Source organism: Ixodes scapularis, unplaced genomic scaffold (genome assembly GCF_016920785.2).
Source record: "Ixodes scapularis isolate PalLabHiFi unplaced genomic scaffold, ASM1692078v2 PGA_scaffold3__209_contigs__length_174095766, whole genome shotgun sequence".
Taxonomy (NCBI): Eukaryota; Metazoa; Arthropoda; class Arachnida; order Ixodida; family Ixodidae; genus Ixodes; species Ixodes scapularis.
In genome coordinates, this window is record NW_024609868.1 from 158,345,136 (window position 1) to 158,373,034 (window position 27,899).

The following is a 27,899-nucleotide window of genomic DNA, read 5'->3' on the forward strand; positions in this document are numbered from 1 at the left end:
GGAGGTAAATTCGCTGACGGAAAAAGACAGCAATACTGGTGTCAGGGATTGGACAGTAAGCTTTTTAACCGGAAATGCAGCAAATGGGTCTGACTCAGCAGAGAAATTGATAATCTATAATATATATATATATATATATATATATATATATATATATATATATATATATATATATATATATATATATATATCATAGGAAGAAAAGGAAGAGAAGAAGAAGAGGTCGGGTTCGCGCGCTTTAAACCCACGCGCTTTAAACACTTATCAAAATGACTTTACGGGGCTCGTCTCACTCGTATATCAGAGCAGGCTGGACCTGGCTTGAATGATGTTCGAAAAAAAATGCTCTCGCAGGCTTCCTCTTGCCGTTAACAACTAATCCGCCGTGCCAAGACACTGCCCAACATTCTCTCGGCGATACGAGAAGGAAGTAAGGAAATAACTTGCAAACGAAGACTACTTGAGCACCTTCACTCGCCGGCGATATGAAGGTGAACGCCGGACCGTCGACCGGTCCGTGCTATCAGCGCCAAGACGCGGCTGCCATGGTGGCTCGCTTTCTAAATGCGCGCTTCGCCGAGATTAAGCATCGAGAGCTGTTCTAAGCTCTGCTGCTACTTCCTGCTGGAACCGTGGAAGTGGGTTTCAATTTCGGCATCACTTTTTGTGGGCGCCGTGCCCACGTCATTGCCTGAAAATGATTTGCACATTGCACGTGAACTGGAGCGGACGTTGTTCGGCATGGTTTATCAGTGACTCAACCGCTTTCTTTATTCATAAGCGAACGCTAATAACTGTTCGTTTTAAGAAGCTTAAAGTGTAAGTTGCTTTTTGGTTTGTTCCGCCGCCTTCCGGTTCAAGACATATCACAACAAAAACTAATAAATCACATTGTCTATCGAGAGTGTATGAAAGGCTCTTTCCCCAATATTCGCGCTTTCAGCGGGGAGTAGCAGCAGGGTTGAGGACAGCGCTCGATCCAAGCGCTTTATGTCGGCGAAGCGCACTTCAAGAAAGCGAGCTGCCACGGTAGCCGCGTCACATCGCCGGCGGGTGTACCGCTCGCGCCGATTTTATTCAACACATCGTTTTTGTGAGCACTGTCTTCGTTGCTCAGATGTCTCTTGTCGAAAACGGTTGAATAATTTTGTTTCGATTGGCATTTTTGTTAGCACAACGATACCGGTGAGGCAGCGCTTTTTGCACAACTTGGGAATTCAGACAACTCCCGCGGGAACCCCAACGACATGTGCGACTAGGCCATGATGTGGCGCCCGAAAACGCCATTTCCTCCCTGCGTTCCAATGGGATACGGGGCGTGGAAACTTTTTTTTTTGCGAGGGAAAGTTCGTCTTAGACCGATTTCTAACGGGGTCGAATATTTGCTCGCCGGCGAGGAGATTCGCTCTGCCAGCGCCCATTTTCCCGCGGATTCGCCTGCAAATCTACAAGTGTGAACGCGACATTAGTGGGGTTCGTTCAGACGAAGCAAGTTGCTACTTAAAACCTTGAGTATGATAAAAAAGACATATTATCACATTTGTTTTGGTTAGATGCACGACCTAATGTTACGATTTGTCTGTTATATTTGGTCCACCTGGGCCTATAGCCCACATGAAGGTATTGGTGCAGCTCTAACTTTTATAAGCCGAGTCGCAAAGCCTACAAAACGAACACATCTGCTTGTACTTAACAGTGTTCCATTCTTTAAACGAAGCATTATTATACCTTGCCATGACATATATTCTTGTTATTTTGAAGTTTCAAAGGGGGTACACTTTTGCAAACCCTTTCATATTACTTTTACTAAAGCTCCTGGACTAAGAACATTCTATGGATTAAAAAGTATGACATCTTTCCCTTCACCACTCGGTTTCTGCTGGATAGAAACAACCAAGTGACCCTCACAGTTCTGTGAATTCCATTGAGGCCGTATTTCGCGATATCAACATCAGATCACTTTAAGAGCGCTGTAAATAAATATTTTCCTTCGTGGAGTTGTTTGGAGACAGCTTTAAGACTTATGCAGTAAAGTTTATAAATATATGATAAAATCAAACAGTCCCAATTTGTTTTCACTTTTTCTAGAAAAACATTTTATAGCAATCCCATATGTCATTTAGATTGCTTCAGATAAACGGCACACTTTTTGGTACGTTTAGGTTATAAGCTTTTAGCAAGGTGTTGCATATGTTGATGGGAATACTTGAAGCGCAGGTTGAGGAAAGGTTCCTTTTAATTTACAACATTGTAAGCACGTTCGTAGCCCCTGACCGAACCACCGCAACGTTCAAGGGTATGATAGAAAAAAATCTTTTCAAAGATTACATATTATAAAAATACTTTTGCTAATGCATTAACACTTTTATTTGTTAGCATTAAAGTAATATTATCGAAACTAAAAAATTACACCATCTTCCCGAGGGGAACCATAGGGTGATGCGGAGCATTTCGGATCGTTATTAACGGTGTTATTAACGGTGTTAGTAACGTTGTTGAACTTCACGGTCCCGAACCTCAGGTTCTGCTGCTCGACGTTCACGAACCAATGCGGCTTCCCGTTCTCGAAGGTCGGGTTCCGCCGCTTGCTTCGTACGTTTACGTTGAACTTCACGGTCCCGAACCTCAGGTTCTGCTGCTCGACGTTCTCAAACCACCGCTGCATCACGTTGTCGTAGTTCAGCATCCGCCGCGCGACGTTGACGAATGGACGCCGCTTCTCGTTGCCGTAGTTCAGGGTCTGCCGCTCGCTTCAAGCGTTTGCGCTCAGCGTTGCGTGCCCTTCGCTGCGCAGCTTTGTCTTCAGTGGACGTAGCGTTGCTGTTAGTTTGTGGGGTGGTGCCAGTCTTGTACACGTTACTAAAAAAAAGTTATCGATTACAATTACTATTACTCTTGGCTAAAAAGTATTCGATTAGATTACTTGATTACTCGACGGCAAAAGTAATTGGACATTACTTAAAGAAGTAATCGTTACTTTTCCGATTACTTTATTGTGTGAAGACACATCTCTAGCGCTCATAACAATGAACTACTTCCAACCTATATTTCACATTTGCACAAGTATTGAAGAAGAAAAACTGGTTCCCTCTTCGTGATCGTTGCACCTTCACAATGCGGACAAAAGCATAAAATATGTTTGAAGACGTTTAATGATTTGGGCGTTCGCAGTGTGTGTGCGTGGAGGGGGGGGGGGGGCGGAGGGGGTTCTAGATCTTGTAAAGGCCCATACGCACATTCGCGTTTGAGAGCGGTGCGTTCCGTAGCGGCAGGCGGTCGCGTTGCGTTGCGAAGACCGCTTGCGCCAAACTTGTACGCACAGTTCTGTTGACACGCAGTCAACCACAGTCAAGAACCAATAAGAACGCGCTATCGTCGCTAGTGGCTCACCAATAGTAAGCGAAATCCAAGGCAACATGGCGGCGCACAGCGACAGCGTCGAAGTGTTCGATCTTGGGACAATCTCGCCGGCTTCCCCGACGTTTTGTCAAGCTTGAAGCATCGCAGCCTTAGAAAATATAGTCCCCACCGCTCCCCAAAACGAAAAAGCAAGTACTGCGACCGGCGAACCGGATACGTCTCGCCGAGTCGGCCGGGTGGGGCGAGCGAACACGTCACCCCTTCTCCTCTTTCGGCTTCTGATTGGTTGAACGCACCGTAGCGCTTCGGAAAGATGAGCGAGTCTCTACTCGCTTGCGTCGCCCTACCGAGCGTTGCGGGAATGCGCGCGTCGCTCCGCAAGCGACCGCGCCTGGCCGCAAGGACTCCGCAACGCACTCAAACGCGTTCAAACGCGAATGTGCGTATGGACCTTTAGGCTTAAGCAAGGGTTGTCGCTCAAAGTTTGCGTCGCTCATTTTATTATTCACATGTGGATGAGCTCGCATGTTATACAAAAGAGCAGCAGCTCCAGGATTTGAAACGGATCATGTGTAGTATCCATTAGCGGAAGAGATCGCCCCGACCCCCTTTCAACTCAAAACATTGCTTGTCACAAAGTCCGGGATACGGTCCATTCGTCACATGCACACTCGTCACAGGACGATTGGTCACAGGACGATTCGTCACGCAGGAACATTCGTCATAGTATGAATCGTCACGCGACCAACCGGTCCCGCAATGGTTCGTCCCCCCAGAAATGTATTGCTCAAGTTGATTCGGGCGGACAAAGTGGCTCACCTCATATCTTAGTATGTGTTTGGCTTCTGAAAGGCGAAGAATTTGTAACAAACGTTTCAGCTTCTGGTTCGGTCCCGAACATTGAATGTTGGTTCGGCCTCACAAAGTTGGTCACCTCTTATCTTAGCATGTCTTTCGCTTCTCAAGGTCAAAGAATTTGTAACAGATGTTTTAGCTTCTGGGTCTGCCCCGAACAGTAAATGCGGAGGCCATATAAGAGCGACTATTTTTGAACTCTGACTACATTCCAAAGGATAGAGGTGATCGCAACAGAGAGAGGTAGAGCCATGATGCTGCACGAGGGGTACTCGTACACATTCAGCAGAAAGAATTCCGATACTTATTGGTTTTCTCGAAGAGGGGTATGTAAGGCGAAAGTAAAAAGTGATTTGGCTGCCAGTGGGATTATTGCTCGTTCAAACCAGCAACTGAGATCAACCTGCTGAAGACTCGTAATATAATGAAAGTAAAAGCGGAGGAGTATTGTAAGATTAGTTTTTCTAACCATTGGTTTATGTGACAGTGGGAAGTCGTGAAACTCCTCATCAGTGAATGTGGGCAGTTGTTGAAATTTACAATTTACTATCGTCCCCTGCCCGATCGATGTGACCAGTTGCCCGCATGACGAGTCATCCTGTGACGAATGTTCTTATGTGACGAATCGTCCTGTGACGAGTGCGCATGTGACGAATCGTCCTCATCGCCCTCGTAGCAGGGCAATTCGTCGCTTAGGGCAGTTCGTCATTGGGCTATTCGTCGCTAGGGCAACTTGTCGAAAACCGGCGTGTGTGTGTGTGCGTGTGTGGGAAAGGGGGGGGGGGTCGAGTCATAGAAGAAGATTGTGTAGAAGATAAGGCTTCGATGTTTCTTTTTTTCTCCCTTTTTTTTGCTTTGCTTCTCTCGGTGCTCTGTTGTATTCTGTTTAGAGGGTTCACTATCCCTTGTCCGGTTTCTAGGTCCCACAAGCAGACGTTTGGAGACTTCTTCGATGCCTATTATCTATACCACCTTTCTTCCTTATCGTTCGCTCCCTGTCATCTTTACCGCTTAAGTTCAGAACAAACTTTTCAAGGCTTACCGCTTACCGGGGGTTTGGGGACATGGAACATGTATCTATAAATGGTAAAGTTCAGAAGCATTCCAAAAAAAGTTCAACCTCCACTTTGTTGTCCGCGTCCTTTAGGGGTTTCAGAAAAGCCGGGGGCTTTCCTTCTCTGGTCGTATCCTGTTTGGAGAGTTCGCAATCCTTTGCCCGGTTTCTAGGACCTACAAGCAGAAGTTTGGAGACTTCTTTTGGCGCCTATTATCTTTACCACCTTCCTTCCTTCTCTTTGGTCCCTTTCATCTTTACCGCTTTTCCCTGGCGTTTCGTTCTGGTGATGATGCGACTGCCTAGACCCACTGCTGACTTAAAGGCCGACGTACACTTCGCGCTTTCCACTTTTACCCACCACCTCCTTTCCTATATCCTCTCCACGTTTTGCCTTGCCCCAACCTGGCAGCCCCCGCGCAGCTTAGGAGAGGGGAGCGCTAAGAGGATTATCTTCCCTGCAGAAAGCCGAGGTTGTACGTCGGCCTTTAAGTGCCTCTGTTATTTCAATTTCGCTTATCTTTTTTTTTTTTCGGAAAGTTCGGGACTAACTTTTCAAGGCTTACAAGATAAAGTTTTGAGGACCTCTTTGTTAGCCACGTCCTTTTAAGTCCGAGGGCATGTTCGTATATCTGCAAAATGCTATAAAATATTTGGTCTAAGCGTGTATCTTCGCAGTCACTATGGAAGTCATCGGGGCTGCAAGAGGCAGAGAGATGCTGGTTTACGAAGGATTTCTATATACTACTAACCGAAGGACTGCGCAAACCATTCAAAGGGAAGTACCAAACAAGCGAGGAGCTCCGTTCGTGAATATTCATTTCGAAGCACTATACTTGATAAACTGGGAAAATTGAACACATAAGAAGCTTTTCAATAGGGTGACGAATTATTATCATGACGAGTTGCCCTATGACGAAGTGCCCTATGACGAATTGCCCTATGCGACGAATTGCCCTGCTACGAGTTGCCCCGCTACAAGTTGCCCTGCTACGAATTGTCTTTCGACGAACGGTCCTACAGCCGAAAAAAAAAAGCAAATTTTATTTTTGTCATTTTATAAAAAAAAGGCGTGTGCCGGGGGGGGGGGGGGAGCCGTGGACAAATTGTAACGGTTACAAGTTATTTTATTACTTCAAAAAGTAATCAGATTACTCTTGTGATCACTGCCTAATGAAAGTAATCAACTGATTACAAAATTCCTCCAAAAAGTAATCGATTACAAGTAATTTGATTACTTGTAATGCGTACGGTACAAGTCTGGGTGGTGCTGACGCTTGTTTGCGCCAACCCACTAACTGACGGGACTGTTGCTTCCATCACGCTCCATCGGAAGAACGGAGTGAAGTGGATTCAACAGCGGTGAACTGAACGCTCGCAGCGCGCTACCGCTGCTTATATTCACACTTGAAGGAGAGGAGACTAGAAGAGGAGAGTTGCGCATGCGCGCGCGGTGTGATAGAAGCGAACGCACGCGAAGTGCACGCAGCTGGTAGAGAAAGAGAGCGGAGAGAGCAAAGCGCAGCTGTTGGAAAGAGGGAAGGAGGAGAGTTGCGCATGCGTAGTGTGAGTGCGGACTACGACGCCGACGCCGCGGGAAATAGACCCGAGCAAGAGATGCTCCGCATCTAAAACTAATCTACTATTTCACCTCTTAAAAACACATCGACTACTGACAGAGAGCGGTTCCGAATTAAATGGACCATCAGATAGTAATTTGAATGTTATTAAACTTGTTACCGGCAAACATTTTCAGGAGCATCCTTTACGTAAGAACACTCTTTTTTATTAATACAGTAAGCCAGCGTAAGAAAACAAAATGCAAGGTGGAATTCTCTATGACTGCTGTGTTCCTTTTATTAAACCATCGACATTGTACGGAATGCTTGGTGCAGTCTGGAAGGGAAGATTTAATGATCGTAATATTATGAAGAAGGTTTCATTGAATTGTCCAGAAGCTGCTTTAATTCCTCCGAATTACAAATGTAAACATTGGAAACGTTGTTTTGCATTAGGTTTAGCTTTTTAAAGATACGATAATATAAAGACTGCATGCAATTGGTTAGTAAGAGCCTGAACAAATTTCCTCTGAGTCGTAAATAAAAAAATAATGCTTCATTATTTTTTTATTTCATATTGATAATGTCGGTTATAGCAGTTGAAGAAACATTTTCCTTTGTAAACGTTGCTGAACTCTTAACTTAGAGTGGTTCAAGCAAATGTGTTGATTTTATTTTTGCACAAAATTTACGTATTTTACATGTGATATTTCTATGCAGTTGACACAGCACGTCGTCTATTTTCGACAAGTGGTATAAGTAATTTAGCAACTGAGCAATTATAGAGTTGTTAATAAATTTTGCATGTGTGGAGTGTAATGTAATTCATACTTATATATTTCCATCCTATAAACGGTGCTTAAATCACAGTTTAAACAGATGGATACTAAATGAGTCTTGCACTGTTCAAATAAACACAACCTAATATTTTAAAGGACAATTGTTTAACAGTATAAATATTGTTCTTCAGTTGCCTGTAATGAATATTTTTGATTCTATATATCCAAACATTCCAAGCTACTTCAATGAAAACTTTATTTTAATGGATACTTCAATGAATTTTGAAATATACTCGTCGTTTTGAAAAATACGTTGACTGTGATCTATAATATCTGTAGATGACAATCGTACGTTTGTATTTTGAGCCTGGTGGATGTTATTTTCGTTAAAAACGTCCCACTCTGGGAAGCGCACAGAGAACAGCCAGCATAGAGTACGTGAAATCGACGCAATCGTGGCGTAGTTCGTCTCGGGACGAGCAAAGCTGCGGCGAGGCTGACGTCGAGAGGATGGCCTAGTCGTTCCAGGCACCGAAGCGGCTGCTTTTGTACGATTTTTGAGTGACGGGGTAATCTTCTATATTCTTGTAGAGGAACTACAGCGACTTTTGGGACACACAAAAGAGATTCTCGGGGAGAGGGAGTTCCTCCTTCAGCTCTTCTCTCGTCGTGGCCGGAGGCGAGACAGTTACCGTCACTATCTGTCAAGGTTTTTAGACGGGCATTACAAACGAGGCGTTACCGATATCCACCAGGTGCTCCTTGATAATCGTTTAATTCGTTTTAAAACTTCTTTTCGTGTCTTTTTAACAAGATATTGGCGTGTCCGATGTCATACTGCTCCTCTGAATATATATATATATATATATATATATATATATATATATATATAACAAAGTAAGGGCGGCAATTTTGTTATAGTCTCCCTTTAAAATATGTATTTTTGTTGGCACAATAAAATATTTCCGGGTATGTTTTTTTTTCTGTAATGGACTTAAACATAAAACACAAATATTTAAGCATTTTAATGCCAAATTGAAATGCTTAAATATGTATGGCCAGAATTTAGGACTTCAGATAACAATTTAAACATAACTGAAAAACCAAAATTCAGACTTTCCGCACCTCTGATTTAACTTTATACTTTAGTGAAAAGAGGGGACAGATGGAGCGTTGAGCGGTTGCAGTGACGATTGCATATGTGTACTTTTCTAAAACACAACAAAAAGTCGCTGCATGAGGTTGAATGGTGAATATGACTACCTTATACAAGAAGCAAAAAACTAAACTTGAACACCTTCGCCGCTGACAGAAATGGCACCGTGATCCCCAAAAGAACGACAGCGGAACCTTCAAACTGCAGCCGTTGAACTATTGTGCTGTGATGTACCTATAATGAAATTTTAAGAAATAAAGCTAAAAAATGCATAATGCACCTACAAATATTGGCCTATTGTAGAAATATTATAACGCATCCTTTCGTTTTGCATTAGACAGCAAACGTTTTACACAATCAACTATTATTTCAATCCCAACCAAATTTGTCTAATTAGATGGAAATATTGATATGGGAATCAATTGAGAATAATTTTATTTCTATTTCCCTATTGGGTGGGAACTATCTGATGTTTGAAGTTTTGCACAATAAATGAAAGCCACACGAAATGTCTAGATTTTTGCGTTCTTAAAGCTTTTCCTACGCTGTTTTAACGGTGCACTGTTAAAAAATGAGCGTTTAATTCCGGGACACATCTCCTGCTAACCTTGTTGCCACAACATGTCCAGATCATATGTGCTACACATGTACTGTCATTCTTTAGGAAGGGACATTTTTTGGCAACAAAGTTAGCAGTCTTTTGTCCCGCTCCAGCTCGAAACATCAGCCTAGCATTAGCATTCTCAACAGAATCGTGGGCAAATTAAGCGTGTTGTTGTCTCAGAAGATATTCCGGAAGGATTCGCTACCCTAACGGACGGCAGTTTTGCGGTGTTCGACGTTTCTCCGAAGTTGTTCGGTTTCGTAGCGGATGACTCTTGGCAAGCAGGTCACAGCCGGTTCAGCCAGCCGGGCCTTGCATTTGGCGCAGTGACAGGAACGCTCCCGGGACGTGCTGCCACGTGCCTCGCTCCGACGTTCTTACTTTGTCGCGGGAGCCGTAGCCTCCAGTGTTCGCCAAGTTATCGTGAAACGGAATATACACTTAGTTGTCTGCTAATGCAAGTAGCTTTGCAGCATCTTATGTTATGTATAAAACAGAGTGTACTTGGAGAAAACAAATAAAGCCACTCAACCTTTCTACTGAATGTGTTTGTTTATTAGCAAAATCTGGTTCAGTAGACTTATTACATATCAGCATTAGCATTAATATGGCAGACTAAGGAAGGTAAGGGCAATTTCTAATGCTTCAGAGCAGTCCAAACAGTTTTCAATTTTCTAATACAAAGCAGTCGACATGCTACTAGCAAAAGGAAAGAGATGAGACATCCTTGACTAATGTACTGTAGCCGCCAAGCACACCAAAATAATTATTGTTGTTTCTAGAAAATTGTACCTGACAAAATAATTCATAGGGAAGGCACACCACAAACAGCTTTGGTGTGAGCGTGAGCCCTATCTACAGCGACAACACTGAAACCCTGCGTTCCACGGTCGCTAACAGATGCGATTAGTCACTAAGTTTCTGGCATACTTAGGCATTGATGAAGCAAGGAAGAATTGTGAATGAGTGGACCAGAAATGTGGATCAAAATGGGACTATGGTGACATTCCTCACGATAGCTGAATGACCACAATATGCTAAAGTGTGTTTCTGGATATCAAAAGCCAAGTCTCTTAGAAATGACGAATGCTGTTAGAACGTTCGTCACTTGCACAATGGCTTTTGTTTGACCTAGTCTCCCGAGGGAACAAAACAAAAATACATACATGTTAGTCATTGTTAACTCCCGTGACAATTCCCTGGGGCGCTCATTAGCTAGGTTTGAACAGCGCGCCATCAGCCAATTTTTAGTTCGGTATGTTTGGTTCGAAGATACACTGCGCGACACATTTTGCAGACTTATTTGACAATTCACTTGAGCTGGTTAATGTGACACAACAAATTTGTACTGTCCGAGTCTTTTCCCTGTATTAAACGTAGCAAATATTAAAATTTCCTTTAAAACAAACGATTACTTTTTGGTGGTAAGATTTGAGCTATATGCCTTTCTAATGCCATGATCAAAACCGTAGACTGCAACTACTATACAAAATACAATATATGACTATACTGCGCCTCACCTAAGTGCTAACGAAGCGGAAATTACAAACGCGGGGATGTGACCGGCGCTTTCACTTCATGAACGCAGATGCATGGCTGTTATGATGAAATCTGGGGACTCGCCAATGTAGACTTTACTTTGCTCGCAATTAAAAGGAAACGGGCATAGTTTATACAGCCTCCGTGTAGTTTCGAGTTGAAAGGCGGACTTTACATAAAAATATCATTATTATTATTATAATATTATTAATAATATCGTTATTATCATTTTAATATAATTATAATTATATATTCTTAAATATCAGCTGCGAAGATGGGGTTCCGAGAATCGCGAAAATGCTACCTTTTCAGCTGTTTTTCAAGTAATAGCTTATCGAATTCACGACAAAAGATATATAAAGGCCACCCAGACGACAAAATCTGCTGTGTTCGCAAACGAACCACAAGGTAACAAGCAACTCGCCACCACGATCGCATGGCGGTCTTGTAGTGATCGGCGGAACCGCCGTTTCAATCGCGAGGCTAGGCAAGCGCCTTCTTTTTGATTCTCGTCTTTGTCTTATTTTTGGAATTTTCAAAATGTCTCGAGCAGACGACGTAGGAATCCTAAGGGGCGCGAAAGTGCTCGATATTGTGAAGTCGGCAAATTCTAACAGGGCTACAACGAACAAAGGACACACGCTCGCCGGTATGGCATGGAAGCTAGGCGCCGAAGTTTGTTTACCCCAAGCCTCACTCCCGACATGTGCGAAGGCGGAGCTTAGTCGGAATCGTTTTCAACCTCCTCTCCCGCTTTCGCGCCTCAACTCCCGCGCGCAGAACACAAAAGAATTCCTACTTTCGAGCCCTATACAGATTTCTGTCTTTAGTTATAAAGGTCGATGGACTTAGACGATTCAATAACCTTCATGGTAAGTTGGTTCATCAACTGGATTCAGGAAATAACATTTTGGTTTTAGGGGTCATGCAGTCATTGCAGTACTGGCTGCACTTACAATAAGAAGTTTAATAAATTTATACTATTTTTTGAGTAATTCATCAGTCTGTTTTCGTGTTTTCGTGAAGCAAATTCAAAATCTGGACTTGGGACAATTACCGCAGATCCACTCTGGACACTTGCCGCAAAAGTCGGCGAGGAATTCGACCACCGTGATTGGACGGAGCCAAGGTCAAGCGCAGGCACCGACCTATCACGGCCGCCGGATTCCTTGCCGACATTTTCGCCAAGTGTCCAGACTAGGGCCCACGGACTCTTATCTAAAATCACTCGTGCCAGGGGACGTACACATTTCAGCAGCTTCCTCGTTATCTCAGTCGCGCGATGTGGATTTGAGTTTTCACTAAGAGACGCGTCCATGTTAATGGCGAATGACGGCGTCCGCAAGACGTGTACGTCACATTTTTATGCACCGTAGAGAACGCAATTTTTCCGGCACCTTTATGCGTGCTCATTCGGAATTAGGCATTAATACAAGAAACGGAATCGATGAATACATCGAGTTAATTGGCGAATGAAAATTTTAAAGTTTTTTTAATATCAAATAGAAACACACTGTAGTAAACAATATTTACAAGTTATTTTGATTGTTCTATTGATTTTATCGTGACGTCACTCCATCACCTAAAGTATGCCGAGTCTAATGTTTACGGGGTGCACAAGTCGCTCGTGCCACTTAAACCACATTTTTATTCGTTTATAAATATACTAAAACATCCATTATACATGTTGTATCTTTATTATCGCTCTTATGAACATGATAATTGATTTCAACGAGAGATATACATAAGATACAGCCTTTCTATATATCTCAACGCTGGAATGCAAAGCATGGCTGAATTTAACTTTAAAAAAAATGAAGTACATAGGTTTTTTTACCATTTAAACTCGGTTTAATCAAGAGAAGTGGACACTTGCTGAATATTCCAGATTAATTTTATATGTTCAATGCATGCCGTAACTATATAAACATTTAAAAATAAATGAAAGCAACTAAGCCTCTTTTATTGTTCTAAAAGTATCATCTGCCACTCTGGGTTACATATCTTAATGTTGAGGCATCCAAATCACAGCTTCAAGTGCTTTTTAAACCAAGCATAAGGTACTGTAAAAATAATAATCGTGTATTTTTTCCAGATAAACGTATTTCAGCCTTATATTTTTATCTCGATTGCTTTTTATATATTTATTTTACTTAATTTACGAAGACAACTTGACTCATTGGGTACCACGTGAAATCTGTTTCATTAGATATCTTATTAAGCAGGCTGACGACATGTAGGTAGTCTTGTATCACTGGAAAAATCTCTGAATAGAGTAATTCAGGATATGCTTCGGTTAAGCCCCGAGGTTTTACAAAAATAAACCTTGATTATTTTATCAGTTATACCCGTTAATTATGTGAAAATATTTGTGGACGTCAAATTCACTGCAGTGCTGTTTAACCACAATTTCGTTGTGCAAATTATGTTCAAAAATATAGTTCCAAAAGTCTGTAAAAGTTATCTGTGGTATGTTATCGTGCCTCCGGTTATAGAAACAACACAAGCGGAGCATGTTGCTCAAACCCGAGAAATTACAAATAGAAATAAACCCACAGGTCAATCTGATAGCTTGTAGACTTAAAAAAGTGTATTAATCCGTTTATCTATTTATTAACCCCACCACTCCTAGTACCCGGAGCATAAAATAACTGTAAAAGCCGACAATATGCAATGCATATTACACCTTAATCAAAATCCCAAATACAAAGACTTTAAAAATGCTAGTGCTTTGTATTTTACAATAGCTACGCAAAGGGCCCTGTTTTGTGCAACAAGGGGTGTGAAGGGGTTAAGCTTTGACGCTAGCAACTGGTACGATTTCGCCGTTACTGGAAACATTTATCGAAAAACAAAGATCAGAACTGATATAAAGGGACTCTCTTGATATTAAATACAATGGCAACAAAGACCGCAAATCGCAAAAAAAGTTATCACGTTAAACGCCATAGTAGTGCCTTCGAGAGGAATTTGTACGAATATACAACGATGAGGGCTCATTTTTTATCTGCCGGAGAGAAAAGGCGGATGTATGATCATTCCATAAAAGAGCTCAGTTTTACGTCGGAATTTCATTATAAACTATAATAGACAGTAACTCCCACATGGTTTGGGTGCACCTTTGGTGTGAACGTGGAAATGAGAAGTACTTTTTTTCTTTATTCCCGGTAGTTAATTTGCAGCATGAAAGTTGGTGGAATAGTGTCGGACAAAATAGGCGTAAAATAAAGTACCCGACATAAAAAACACATTTGAAAAAAATCTGAATGGCAAGGTTAGATATATAAAAAGAAACTCATATATTTATCTGTCGCTACACTTAAAGCATTATAAAAAAGCTGGCTGCAGCAACCTATGCAAACTTTTAACATAAGAGGTAAAAATATTAATAGGCAAAATGGCATGTAAATAACAAAATCAGTGACCTTACACATAGTGAATAGAGGGCGTTTTTAGGGCTTATAATTCAGTTCATTATTGAGCGCTTGTTACACGTGGTTTTATCCTTGGTACTATTCAATCAAGTGCATCAACCGGGATCGGCTTCCTTAAAACCTTTGTCGGCTCTAGAAAAAAAAAAGCCTCAAATATCTAAAGATTATTAGCACCGTTCACTTGCCTGAGCAAGCATGAGCCCACATCGAATAGTTTAGTTGTGAGTCGAGTGATGATTTAAACAAATATTATTACTTGCATTTGTTTTTAATGGCAAACAGTGGTGATTAACAAAATTGTTTAGGTCTAGCCCATGCTACCATGTGCGTACAATATCTAAAAATGGGCTTACGAATAATTATTTAAGATTTTTGAGGTGTAGGCACCAGGCAATGCTCTTTCTAGAAAGCGTAGAACAACTTCTTCTGGAAATGTCATCAATGCACTAGGAATATTTTTGACCTCTACATATTTTCTGCGACGTGAAGTCACTACTGCAATATAGCGCTGTCACTTTGAATTTTTGTTGTACCACTAATTATATACCAAATAAAAATTCAGTTTGTCGGCATTGTAGTCACCATTACCGTTTAAAACGGTAATGGTGACTGGATATACCTAAAAGATTACTCAGTGTCCTTTTGACAAAGCGTCAACTGAATTAGATATTTAACGTCATAAAGGAAGAATCTCACACATGTAAACACTTTGAGTTGTCACTGTATTTCTTCAAGAAAAAAACGGAATTTAAATAGTGTTCACGGCGTCGGCGCCTAATATTTCACTGAGTGAATAAAGTTGCCAAAGATTCTTCATTAAACATTTTTGACAACAATAGTATGCTTTTTACACTTTTCATTTTGCTTAGTATTCATTCATACCAACTTGAAAAAACACAACTTTGATCTAGCTATAAAATTAAACTAGTAGTGATGGAAAGTTAATAATGTGTGCTCTGAACATAAATATTCAGCCGCGCGCTGAGATGGATATAAAGCGGAAGTGGCTAGAAATCTACTTATATCTTAATTGTCCGCAAACCCATAAATTTGACAGGTAGGTTTTTTTAGATACAAAATACGGTACAATAAGTGACTTTAGTATCGCAAGGACAAATTTTTACGAATTTCTAAACTTTAAACATATCGCCAAAATTTTAATTTCACTCGAAATCGCGAAATGTTGTACCACTCGAAAATTCCGAAACCGCACACTCACAAAAATATCAGAAATATAGAGCGCGCTATACTGAAGATCTTTAAAGGATAAAAAAAAAATATATATATATATATAAAATCTGCTATAAAATATTCGTCCGACTTTAGGAGAGATTTTTAATATACGTTTTGGTGCGAGCTTCATAAATGACAATGCCTGAAGAAAAGGTTTACGCAATTAAGTTCACATCTCCTTCTACTGATTGGACGGCTTGCTCGGCGTCGCATGAAAAACATTTATTTTTTAATCAAGCGTAAATATTTTTTTATAATTCCTCCTGTTCTTCAGTTGATTTCAGATGTTCTCCGCTATAACAACGTGTGGTGCCGAACGGAAAAACAAATAAAAATACTGTTGCCTCAAAGTGCATCAAAGTGATTATATAAAGACAAAAGGCTGGCAAACTAATTTTGTACATAGAGGCACATGGTACCTGAATTCGTGCATCTCTTCTGCCTGAAAGGACGACAGGTTAAAGAAGAAGCACAATATTTTACGCTACCTCCGCATCACCGTTCTGTGGTTTTTGCCAAACTCGTTCGAATTGAAATTAAAGATTTTTTTAATTACCTCTACTTATTCATTGTCACGTAAGTTGGTCAGCGAGGATTAACGCTATTGATTCCAGAAAGCATCAACACATCATTTCAGTTTTAGAAGAAAAAGAGAGAAAACTGAAAATTGGTTTTTCGTTCTTACTGTGTATGACTGTTTAAATTGGTGTGTCATTTAGTCGTTCTTGCATTGACAGGCGTTGTGTTTAACATTCAATTATGTTTGCCAATGCAACGTGACATTCGAAAGTCTTAGAGTCACTCGTCCGCCCAGCAACTGTCACTGCGCGCCTCAGACTGCGCAGCTCTCCCTTCCAAGCACACACAACTTATAAAAAAAAAAAAACAGGTTTAGGAATACGTTGGCATCAAACGGCAGCCAATCTTCCCCAAAGAAGACCCGCCGTGCCCAACGTACATTGCTGCTTCTTGACGCCAACAATGACTGGGCCTGGCTTCAGAGCCCGTGAGTAACACTACTAGCTATGTATCTAGAATATTGGCAGGCGTACCGTCCTACTCTAACTCAGAGTCCGCGACTGCTTAGGGTCAAAGAGAACGCTTGAATTTGCAGTTACAGACTTCATTGCTGACCCTTCGCTACACTACAATCCCATAAACGAAATGAAATAAAGACTCGACCACGCCCGGTTAAAAAAAATAGAAAAAAGATTAAACATTATTTAAATTTGTGTATACAATTTTCCCTTCAGGAGGAGTTGTTGATGAAACGCAGGGAACCAAATACACATCACCGAGGTGAAGGGTTCGCCTCAAGCATGAATAACAAAGAGGTTCCCCAAGATCAAATATTTCTGGGTACGCATTCAAAAATAGTAATGCGGCTATACATTTACGTCGCTCGTTCGCTCAAATGATAATCATTAATCGTCCTCATCTTGTGATGCGTTGCTGAGTCATACATGGCGATATCAGAAAAGTCCTTATACGGGGCAATAAAAAAAAATAAAAAACAGGATCCACCACAGCAAGAGTATTCATGACTCCACGTTGGGCGCCAAATTATGAGGGATTACCACTACTATCAGAGCTACCAATGGAGTAACAAACACGTTATCTCAACAGCGGCGGATATCTAAAGGGTTGCGTCAATCCTAATAGCGCAGGCCCACTTATTTCATATTATGTAGACGTTTAGGTCTACATTAGCGCCGGAAGGTTGGATAAAATCCTTTTGTCGGCGCCTAAGATCGCTACATTTTCTTACTTTCTCAAATATAGCAGGGAAAGAGATATGTACCAGAGCAAGGACGGAATACAAGAGCATTCATTAAAACACTCGTTTAAAAGATCGACTATGTCCCCAACTAAAATGCCCCCACTCCGGCAATGCAAGAAGCTCTTACGTGCTAGGCACGGGCACTGGAGAGCGAAACGGCGGAGAGGCGCGGTCGAGTCGGCGACAAACATAAGCGGGAATATAGACGAAAGTTTCTCGCCTCTCGGTCGTGAGCCAGATCCTAGTAGGGGAAAGGAGGACATTCCCCTGGGGAGAGAGCGGCCTCCATGTGGTGCCACCCTCCACCCGCACAGACTCACACACCTCGCGAAGAAGATGGAGCTCGAAATGATTGCGACCGAGTCTTCCGACCTGCGGCATCTCCCCTGCCGTCGAGGGAGCGAGATCAGAGGAATCCACCGTGGAGTCCACCGTGAAGTGAAAAAGAGGACGCTGTCCTGTGTTCTCTGCATAGGAGCAAGGCAAGGAAGGCCTATCCGTGAGTCCGCAGAGTAAAGGGCCGTCCTCAGAGGTACCTATATTAACGTTCATAGGCCCACAGACAGGTCGCGACCTCGCTTTCTCCAGCAGAGTACTTCCCCTAGCCTGCGTGAGCGTCCGCGATGCGAACACGGTTGTCCGACTGTGTGAACGATCAAGCTGCTGATGCGGGCCATCCAGACCATAGGCATAGGCGTCGGTGTAACGACGACGTAAAGTTCAGGTTCGAGAATGCGCAGTAATTGGTGGATGGCGATAAGTCGCTTCACTGTGGAAAAACTTGCTTCTGCGGTGGAGTCCCAGCTTGATCGGACATATTTCAGAAGAAGTCAACGCATGGGCTCCACTTCCTCAACCAGGTGTTGGACTAACCTGTCGTGATACTCGGCAGTGCCTAGGAAGGAGCGCGTAATGGCGGCATGGGAACGGACAGCCGCATGGACAACTGCTTCGACCTCGACTTGGTGTGATGCGATGTCATGACCACAACCATGCCCTAGTAACGATAGTTCCGATGAGTCCAAGACGCTCTTCTTGTTGAGCTTGCGTACGGCATCGGAGATCCGGCGCAGGACCCCCCTCAGGTTTTTCGTGGGCTTATGCGGCGTATTCCCGAATATCCTCACGCCACCTGTGTAGCAGAAGACAGACCTGCAGCCGCGAAGGAGCCTCTTCATCATGTCTGCCAGGCACCGAGTTCTAGCAACATGACATGAAGCTTGTTATTTTCGGCCTACTTTCATTTAAACTGCCGTTGTTCTAAGAAAGCTAGCTTTATGGGCATTAAAGGGCTTGGTACGGTATGCTGGCGTTTGCTGATAGAAGCTTATGCGAGGAGGCGGCCAGTCTATCTGCAGTGTCGTTGCCTGCAATGCCCATATGACTCAATATCCCCCCCCCCAAAAAAAAAACACACAAAAAAAACTAATGCCGTTTACACCCAAAAACCTTTGTTCAAATTTGGTCTTTACAAGTTGGGTGAGCTTATTCTTGGTTAGTATAACTTAACATGCTGCAGAAATAACACTCTGCGAATCTACAGAAATAATAGCTTTCATCGCTTTGCTCTCATTATACGGGTGTTTTTTTTTTTCCTCTAGACGCACCAATGTTTTTTTTTAATAAAAGGGAAAGTTATATGAATGCGGTTTTTACTGCGTATTTATATGACACGGAGGACAGTAGACGGGACTATAACCATCACTATTTTCCGACTCTTTAAGTAAAAATCGTTAAATTAATTTCATTTACTGTAATATGAATATATGTTTATATTACAAATTTGAGGCGGTCGTATGCTATGATTGTTTCATTTCGAAAAATTCGCGTAACCAGCCAGTGTTCCGAGATCTCTGCTGCCGCATTTTCTACTTAATCTGACTTTTTTTTTTTGTTTCCGCCCACACCGGCAAACCCGCGAAGAAGGGCACTATAGACATACTGTGCTCCATTAACCATTTTGGGAAGAAATATGTTGGAAATCGGGCTGGTTCGTTAATTCCACAAAATGGAGCGATCTTGGCATATGACCGCTTGAACGTTTAGGATACAAACATAAGAACGTACAGTAATTAAAAAGTTCATTAACGAATTTCAGCTATTTAGTACGATAATGGTGATGACTACATTCGCATCTTATGTCCGCCGAGTCATATAATCGCTGAGCAAGAGCCGCATTCCTATAATGTTTCCCCCTTTATTTAGAAATATGGTGCAGCTAAAAAAAGAACACCATGCATATACAAGTGCTGACAGTACGCCGTATAGCTCGGAAGTAAAAATGCTGCCGACACTATTTGGGTAAGTCACATGGGTGAAAACTAGTGATGGGCCGAGCTTTTAAGGATTGAAAAGTTCGTCACCGAACCTTGTGATCCGGCAAAACGGAACTTTTGCCGAACTTTTCTAAAGATTCGGCAAAAATACATTGTTACCAGACTTAACGTTGAGGGTTAGTTTTTTCTGGCTAAAAGAGTTTTTTTTTTCTTAACTTAAATGCAACATGTAGTGAATATTGACGCAGTTATTACTTAATAAGGTGTTAATCTATAAGATAATTTATCGGTGTCGTTTTTGTGTGTTTACTGGCAATTTTAGTGACTCCTTGCACACGTGGCGTGACAACGAGGTTGGGTAGAAGCGAGCGTGGCGCAGTCACGAATCACGCTGCGAGAGTTTCGGTTTTGAGACATTATCAGCGCAAGCCTGCATGTGTGTGTACATGGTGAAAATGAAGGTAAATAACGCTGCGTTCTTGCTTTCTCTGGGAGTCACCGTTTTCTGCGCGAAAACGAATGCAACGGTTGCTGAGCCTTCACCAGAAGAAGTAGTAATATTATTGTAAATATGCATGTTTTTTTTCGATTTGAGTCACTTAACGTAATCTTTGCATGAAAGTGTTCGTTCCATATTCACAGCGTCTCGTTTTTAACGTTTGAAATGACAGTCTCTGGTATAGGGACACACACGGACGTTTAGGAAGATAGGGAGAGTAAGGAATGTCGGATGTGCAACATCGAGCATTATAGTTCTGTGTTTAGTTCTATGCAGATACATGAAAATCGCGAAATAACATTAATTGAAAAGATCAATATTATTTTGTTTTGAAACATTACTTCTGAGCCAAAAAACAAAATTGTTACAATTGCGAACAGTGCTTTAATGTAACTGTCGGCCAATGTTTCAACTACCTCGTTGCATCACAGGAATGCTGAAATAAAAATCACTTCATCCAAAACGCACCGCATTATTTGTCACTTGCGCAGTGCATCGCGTAAATTACTGGACGATCTTCTTTTCTTGAGACAGAAAATAATGAAGAGAACCACACTGGGCTCAAAAACGCAATGTTTCCCTGTTGCCTACTCTACACCTCGCCGTAACCGCTGGCTGTACTACACTGGACGATGGTAACCGCACGACTGCCTGGCGTCCATTTGCAATCCATGGCCCCGTCGCGTTTTCGTGCGTGCGCCAACATTTGCCGAACTTTTGACGAATCTTTGCCGAACATTCATTCAAAAGTTCAGCATTTAAGGTATATAAAAATATTTAAATCAATCAATATTCCCTCCCTGAGTGTATTTTTTATTAATGCCAAATCATTAGCTGTCCCATCGACCGAACCGGCGTTATCTGAGTGAAGCCGGCGTTATCGTTGTGTATACCAGCGGTAAACAGAACCCATATTACATATGCAGCAGCTTAAAACGGCACCTAAATTCAACTGAGCGAAACGGGCCGTAAATTCCCATTGGCTGCGATGCGTCATGTGGCTCTGTAGCAATGTCCTCATCGTTGCTAAGGAGCCAGTCGAACTGTTTGCGGCGCGGCGTGAAGGGGGGACGCGGGTATTCGCTGGTCTGACGTTAGGCCTAACTTAAAACTTATCGTAAAACTTTCAGGTCTGATGTCGTCAACCGGTACACGCAGCTAGGGCGATGATGATGATGAAAGGGCACGCTATTCGAGCACGTGCCACGCCACGCTTCGCTCTCCCGCCGCTGCCTCACCCAGCGGAGCAGCAGTCACCAGCGAGCCAGGGAAGCTTTCGCATTCACAACTCGGATAAAGTGCTAGTCTCATGGATTTTTTTTAGGATGCTTAGAGCTCGTACATTGAGTTACAGCCATGAATATACGGTAACAGAATCTATTTAGTGCGGGTTTGAGTTTGCAGCGTGGATAACATATTTGCGGGAATATATAGTTTACATAGGGTACCCTATTTTACATTTCCCGTCTCAAGGAAAATCAGCCTGTATAGAATCCCACAACTCATATGCCTCTTGGGTATGACTGGGTTAATAGCACAATACATGGCAAAGCGCTAAAAACAAAAAAAAAAGTCATAAAAATAAAAAAGTTAAGAAAATAAAAATGGAAAATATTTACACGTGCAGTATCTCTTTTGTAGCTTTATTTTATTTTTCATTCGTAATTACAGGTATACCAGATCATATTAGTATAACGTATATAATGCAAGGTTCCTTTGTTTTTCTCTTGGGGAGCACGGTGCCATTTCGGTCAGCGGTGAAAGCGTTCAGGTTCAGACTTCTGCTTCCGGTGACGGGAAGTCAAAGTCACCAATATTTACGCATAGGCCTTCTGTGCTGTTGCCAAGAGGTGCACATTTGCAGCCGCCATTGCACTTGCTCCACACTCCATCTGCACCCTTTGTACACTGAAAAATGAAGTAGAATCAGAGGCGCGATAGCTGTGAATATTCTTTTTTAAATTATGTTTAAATTGCTATCTAAAGTAATAAATTATATCAAAACATTTCTATACATTTGCCTTTGGCATTGAAACAGGGAACATTTGTGTTATATGTCCAAGTCTAGTACAGTTCTAAAAAACACAAACGAGAATGATTTTATTATGGTCCCTAGAAATAAATATTGGAAAGTAGTGTTCTCTAAGAAGTGGCTTGGAATGTTTGGTTTCAGTAGAATTACGAATATTTATTGCATATGACTGAAAAAAACGACTTAAATTTTTTTTAATATAGTATTTTTAAATCGTAGATTCTGTATATTTGAACACTGAAAAACCGTTTAAATATATAACTGTTCAAATTGTGAATTACGCACATTATTAGAGTACACAACTATAATTATAAATTTCATTACACTCCACAAATTCAAATTGTAATTACCACTCTATCTTTGCTGAATTACTTATACCTCACGCAAAATATAGACGGTGTGCGTGTCGGCTATGTAGAAATAACGAATGTGAGGAACAACCTAAATTTAGTACATATATCAAATAAACAACAGATTTGATTAAACCAGAGTAAGTTAAGATTTCAGTAGCGCCCATATAAATAAAATATTTATCAAAGTGCCAAATGATGCACTTTCATAATAGTGCTCATGCAGATGACAAAAAAACTGCATGAATCATTATTGTTTTCATGTACACCTTAGAGGGTTTTTTGTTTCAAGCTCTAGATAACCAATAAAAGGTAATTTTAATATTATAATATGTAAACATTTAGACCTAATGCAGAACAAAATTTTAAAGATTAATATATTTACCTCGAAAAGAATAAAGCAAGTTCTGAACATCTCAATGAGCACGTCTTCATTATATGACAATGATTAAACCTCCCTTTGTTGTCTTTATCCCAAGCAACCCATGCAGTGCCTATGGTTTTATTAAAAGGAACACAACAGTCATAGGCAACTCCAACTTGCATTTTTGTTTCTTGCGCTGGCTTGGTTTACCATAAAACAGACAGTACTTTGATCTAAGGAATGATTCCTAAAATAGTTGCCGATAACAATTTTAATAACATGACACTTACTATCCGGTTGTTCATTTAATATGGAACCTTTAGATTTACAAGTCGATGTATTTTCCAAGAGTGAAATAATAGTGTAGGTTTTAGTTTCGATAATAATACTTCAATACTAACTCATTAAAGTCGTATTCCTTCAGCAAAAATATTTGGGTAATGTTACGTCATTTAAAAATTTCTGCCACGATGTTCCAGAAAGTTTTGGTAGTCCGTAGCAGGGACACAAAGGTGTTCGCAATGTTGTAAATTAAAAGGTGCCCTCAACCAGCTTTTCAAGTATTTCCATCTTAAATATGCAACACCTTGTTCCAAGCTTATAACCTAAATATAAAAACGATAGTGCCGGTGATGTAAAGTAATCGGAATGTCGTATATTGCTGCCATAAAAACTATACTAAAAAGTATAAAATTTAGAAAATGTTGATTTTAGCTGAAATTTATGTATTCTAAGAGCACAATGTTCAGTTACGTATTTCATCAGTTCTAAAGCTATCTTCAAACAACTCCACGAAGAAAAGCATTTGTTTACAATTATCTAAAAGTGATCTTACGTTTGTATCGCAAACTTCGACCTCAATGGAATTCAAAAAACTATAAGGGTCACTTGATTCTTCCGATCCAGCAGACGTTGAATGGAGACTGGAAAGATATAACACTTTTTAATCGTACAATAATCTGAGTCGAGATTCTTTAGTAAACTAAAAAAGGTGAGGTGTTTCGAAAACCACAGGGAGTAATAATCAGGTCTCTTGGAACGTGAAAAACACTAGAACATTTATCATTGCATGAGATAATAATACTTCGTTTAAGCAATTCAAGGTTTTTAAGTACTGGTACTCGTATTTTGTTTTTGGCTTGGTGATTTGTTTTATAGCAGATAGAGCAGCGCTAATGCCGTCAGGTGGGTAATACGGCTAGGGGCACCTAATATAAGAGATTAATCGTCAGGATAAGTCGCACATTTGCTAAAAAACACTACTAAATTAATCATTTAAAAATAAACTTATGTTTTATGTGGGACTTTTACTCTTCTTTTTCATTAAACTAAAGCTTTTAAGTAGCAAGGAATTCGTTAACGTCATCGAACCCCACTAATCGTTCGTTCACACTCGCGGAATCGCAGGTGAATCCAGGAGGAAATTAATGTCAAGAAAGTGACTCGCCTCGCCGGCGACGGACTATTCGACCACGGTAGCAATCGGTCGGTGTCCGATTTTCCCCCCGCAGATAACATTCCACGTCACCGCAGTCAATCGGAAAGCACGGAGGAAATGGCGTTTGCAGGCGTCACATGCTGGCAGAGTCGCCTAAGTCGTTGGGGTTGCCGCCGGAGTTGTCGGAGTTCCCAAGTTGTACAAAAGTCGCCGTCTCGCTGGTATCGTCGTGTCGGCAGAAAAGCTAGTCGAGACTAAATTATTCATCCCTCTTCGACATGAGTCACCTGAGCAACGATGTCACTGCCCAGACGGATCTAAGAACAAAGAGCGGGTTGGTGAAAATACAAGAAGTAAAGAAAGAATAAAAGCACTTAGGGACAAGGAAAGACTGCACAGTTCTTTCATTTGAAAGAACCGTACCGTCTGTCCTTTTCCCTAAGTTTTTTTATTTTTTCTTTGATTCTTGCAGAAATATTTGTTCAATAAAATGAGCAATTGTATGGTACGAACGCAAGTTGTCTTAGCTCGCTCATTTCTTTTGTATTTCATTCTCGTGTCGCCCGGAGGATGTTGGGCAGCATCTTGGCACTGCGGGCTAGCGTTAAATTCAAGAGGAAGTTAGCACCACTCAAGCCAAGGGCAGTCTTCCCTAATATCCACGAAAAGCCGCAGCCACGCGAACGCGACGGGTCAAATAAATGTGAACGGCGCCTTGTTTTTCCGCCCATTAAATTCGGTCGGCGGTAACAGTATTTTCCGTGTGTATGAACGCGGCCTAATTCAGTAAGTTTGATAAAGATCTGAAGCACGTACGAGGTGCGATGGCATGTTAAAGTTACCAAACGAGTTGCAGGCTCAAGGCTGGAGGAGCAAAAAAAGGGATTATAGGCGCCCGGTAGTCTAATTATATAAAACTACAAGTTTATATTCACTAATCTGGAAAGTATTACCAAATTCCTAGTTCTTTCAACGACTGATCGTGACAATTGTTTTACTTTTTTTTTTTCCTTTAGCAAAGAACGCACCTGCAGGAGCCGCGTTAGTGCATCTCTCACTAGTAATATTAAACAAATACAAAATCCAAAAAAAACAGCTTGTGTAGTGTATGCACTGTTTGATGTGACTTTGAACTTTATTTCTAAAAAAACGAGTTTTACTGATACATACTTACCTCTGCAGTTGTAAAGGTCGACGGAGTTACACGATTGAATAACTTTCATGGTAAGTTGGGGAATTAACTGTATTCACAAATTAACCTTTTGGTTTTAGTGGTTATGCTATCATTTCTTTATGGGATGCATTTAGAAGTGGAGGTTAAATCAAGCTATACTACTGTGAAAATACCGACTGTCTTTGAGTAATTCATTGGTCTATTTTTACAATTTGGTCTCGCAAATGCAAAATATGTATCTCGAAAAAGAACCGAACTCCCATCTAAAATCACCCGTGCAAGAAGGACGTACGATTTTCAGCGGCTTTCTGATTATATCGGTCGAACGTTGTTGATTCGAGCCTTCACTTAGGGATGTATCCAAGGTACTGAGGAATAACGACGACTCCAACAAGTCTACGTCACATTTTTATGCATTGTTAAGAACGGAATTTTCCGCCCCCTTTATACGTAAACGTTCAGAATTAGGCATGAAAGCGCGAAAGGTAACCGATGAACACCTTAGGCCAGTTGAAAGAAGAATTATTAAAGATATTCATTTTTTAGTGACAGCTAAATTATCATGATATTGCTTCACCCGAGTCCGATATATGCGTGGCGCGTATGGCGCCCGTGTGACTTACGACGCATTTGTATTCTTTCTTTTTCAATTATACTGAAACACATTATTATATACGTTCTATCATAATTGTTTTCAGAATCTATTCTTTTAAAAAAATGAATTAGATACGATTTCTTACTATACACTCTCGATTACATTAAGAGCTACGAACACCTTGCTGACTATTTCTCATTTTATATGTTGTATACTACGCCATTTTTAATGTTCTAAAAGAATCAATCGCAACACTGGGTTAAATATCTTCATCTTGAAGTATTCAACGTCATATTTTTTATTATATTTTAAAGTAACCATAAGCTATTGTTAAACAGGCTATTTATGTATTATTCCAGATAAAACTGTACTATTCGTATATTTCACTTCTATTAATATTTATGTGTTTATTTTGCTGACTTCACCAATGTAACGAGACTGATTCAATACCATGGGATATGTGTTTATAAAAAAAATCTGATGAAGCAGACTGTGATATGTTGGTAGTTTCATATCACTAGGAAAATCTATAAATATAGTTATTCACGATAAACATGTGTTGATCCCCGAGGGTTTAAGAAATAAACAATGATCATTTTATTATTAATGCCCGTACATTGTCTGACAATATTTGTGGACGGCAAATTCACTGCAGTGCTCTTTAAACCTTTAAACACAGTTTTGTAGTATTCAATATTTTTTCATCAATAAAATTTCGCAAAGGTTGAAAATCAAAATTGTCTGCTGTATGTAATTTGCAGGAAAACTGCCAGTGCCCCAAAATATAGAAAACTTACATCCTACAAAAAGCTTCGAAACGCTTCACAGAATGAGGATAATTGCTCTATCGCAACTTTGCTTAGGAAAAGTTATTAGCGGAGCATGCTGCGACCAAACCCGAGGAAGCGCAAATAGAAATGTACCCTTGAGGAATATTTGACACCTCGTTGACTTAAAAAAAAAAGGTATTAATTCATCATTTTTATTTATCGCGCTCTACTTTATTGCGGAGGTAACAAAAATTAACAAATAAACCCCACCTATAACAGAACCCAGAGCCAATATTAACTCGAAAATAAACAGTGTAACATTCATATAAAATTCAATCAGACTATTAAATACAACAAACTTTAAAAATGCCAGTGCATTGTATTTTCCGACAACTACGCATAGCGCATTATCATTTGTCCAACAAGGTGTATGAAGGGACTAAGCTTTAACGTTGGCAACTGGTATGATATCGCCGTTATTGTAATATTTGAGCGAGAAGCGAAGGTCAAATTGGATAAAAAGGGACTCACTTTATACTAAATAAAATGACAACAAAGACGGTCATTTGAAGAAAGGTAATAACGTTAAACGCCATCGTATTACCTTTGACAGGAATTGGAATGAATATACGACGATGTGTGCTCCTTTTATACCTGCAGGAAAGAGAGGCCGGATGCAGGGGGGCTTCAAGACCGCCTCAGTATTGCGTCAGAATTGCATTGTACACGGTAAGCAAAAACATCTGCGGGGTTTGGGTGCACTTTTGGCGTGAACCTCCACGTGCAAAGTGCATTCACCTTCTTTAGCTTTGTAGGATGAAGGTATTTTTGAGCATGGAAGTTGGGGCAATACAATGTTAGACAAAATATGCGACGAATAAAATATCCAAAAGTGAAAAAAGCCTCCTTTATAAAAATATTAATGACCACGTTGGGAATAAAAAAACAAAACATGATGTATTTTTTCTGCTGCTACACTTGCGCTATTATAGAGAAGTTGGCGGTAACGGCCTTCGGAACTTTTCAAATTAATTCAAAAGAATAATAT

The 27,899-nt window shown here is 40.9% G+C and overlaps 1 protein-coding gene and 1 pseudogene across 1 annotated transcript; one reads left to right on the forward strand and one right to left on the reverse strand.

Annotated features, from left to right (window-relative positions):
• The first annotated feature begins 1,860 nt into the window (after positions 1–1,860).
• On the forward strand, positions 1,861–8,822 carry LOC115324000 (annotated as a pseudogene).
• A 13,079-nt stretch (positions 8,823–21,901) lies between these two features.
• Positions 21,902–27,447, reverse strand: LOC120840269 (evasin P1074-like). The gene is made up of 3 exons (XM_040210691.2): positions 27,383–27,447; positions 23,710–23,797; positions 21,902–22,036 (listed from the first exon to the last, which is right to left on the reverse strand). The coding sequence occupies exons 1-3, from the start codon at positions 27,445–27,447 to the stop codon at positions 21,902–21,904; spliced, it is 288 nt and encodes a 95-aa protein (XP_040066625.2).
• Positions 27,448–27,899: the final 452 nt, after the last annotated feature.

Coding starts and splice junctions, on each gene's coding strand:
- LOC120840269 (XM_040210691.2), bottom strand. CDS start 27,447: ATGGCGTTTAACGTTATTACCTTTCTTCAAATGACCGTCTTTGTTGTC. Junction 23,798..27,382: donor GTCATTTTATTTAGTATAAA/GTGAGTCCCTTT, acceptor ATATCTTTCCAG/TCTCCATTCAACGTCTGCTG. Junction 22,037..23,709: donor TCGAAGTTTGCGATACAAAC/GTAAGATCACTT, acceptor TTCATTTTTCAG/TGTACAAAGGGTGCAGATGG.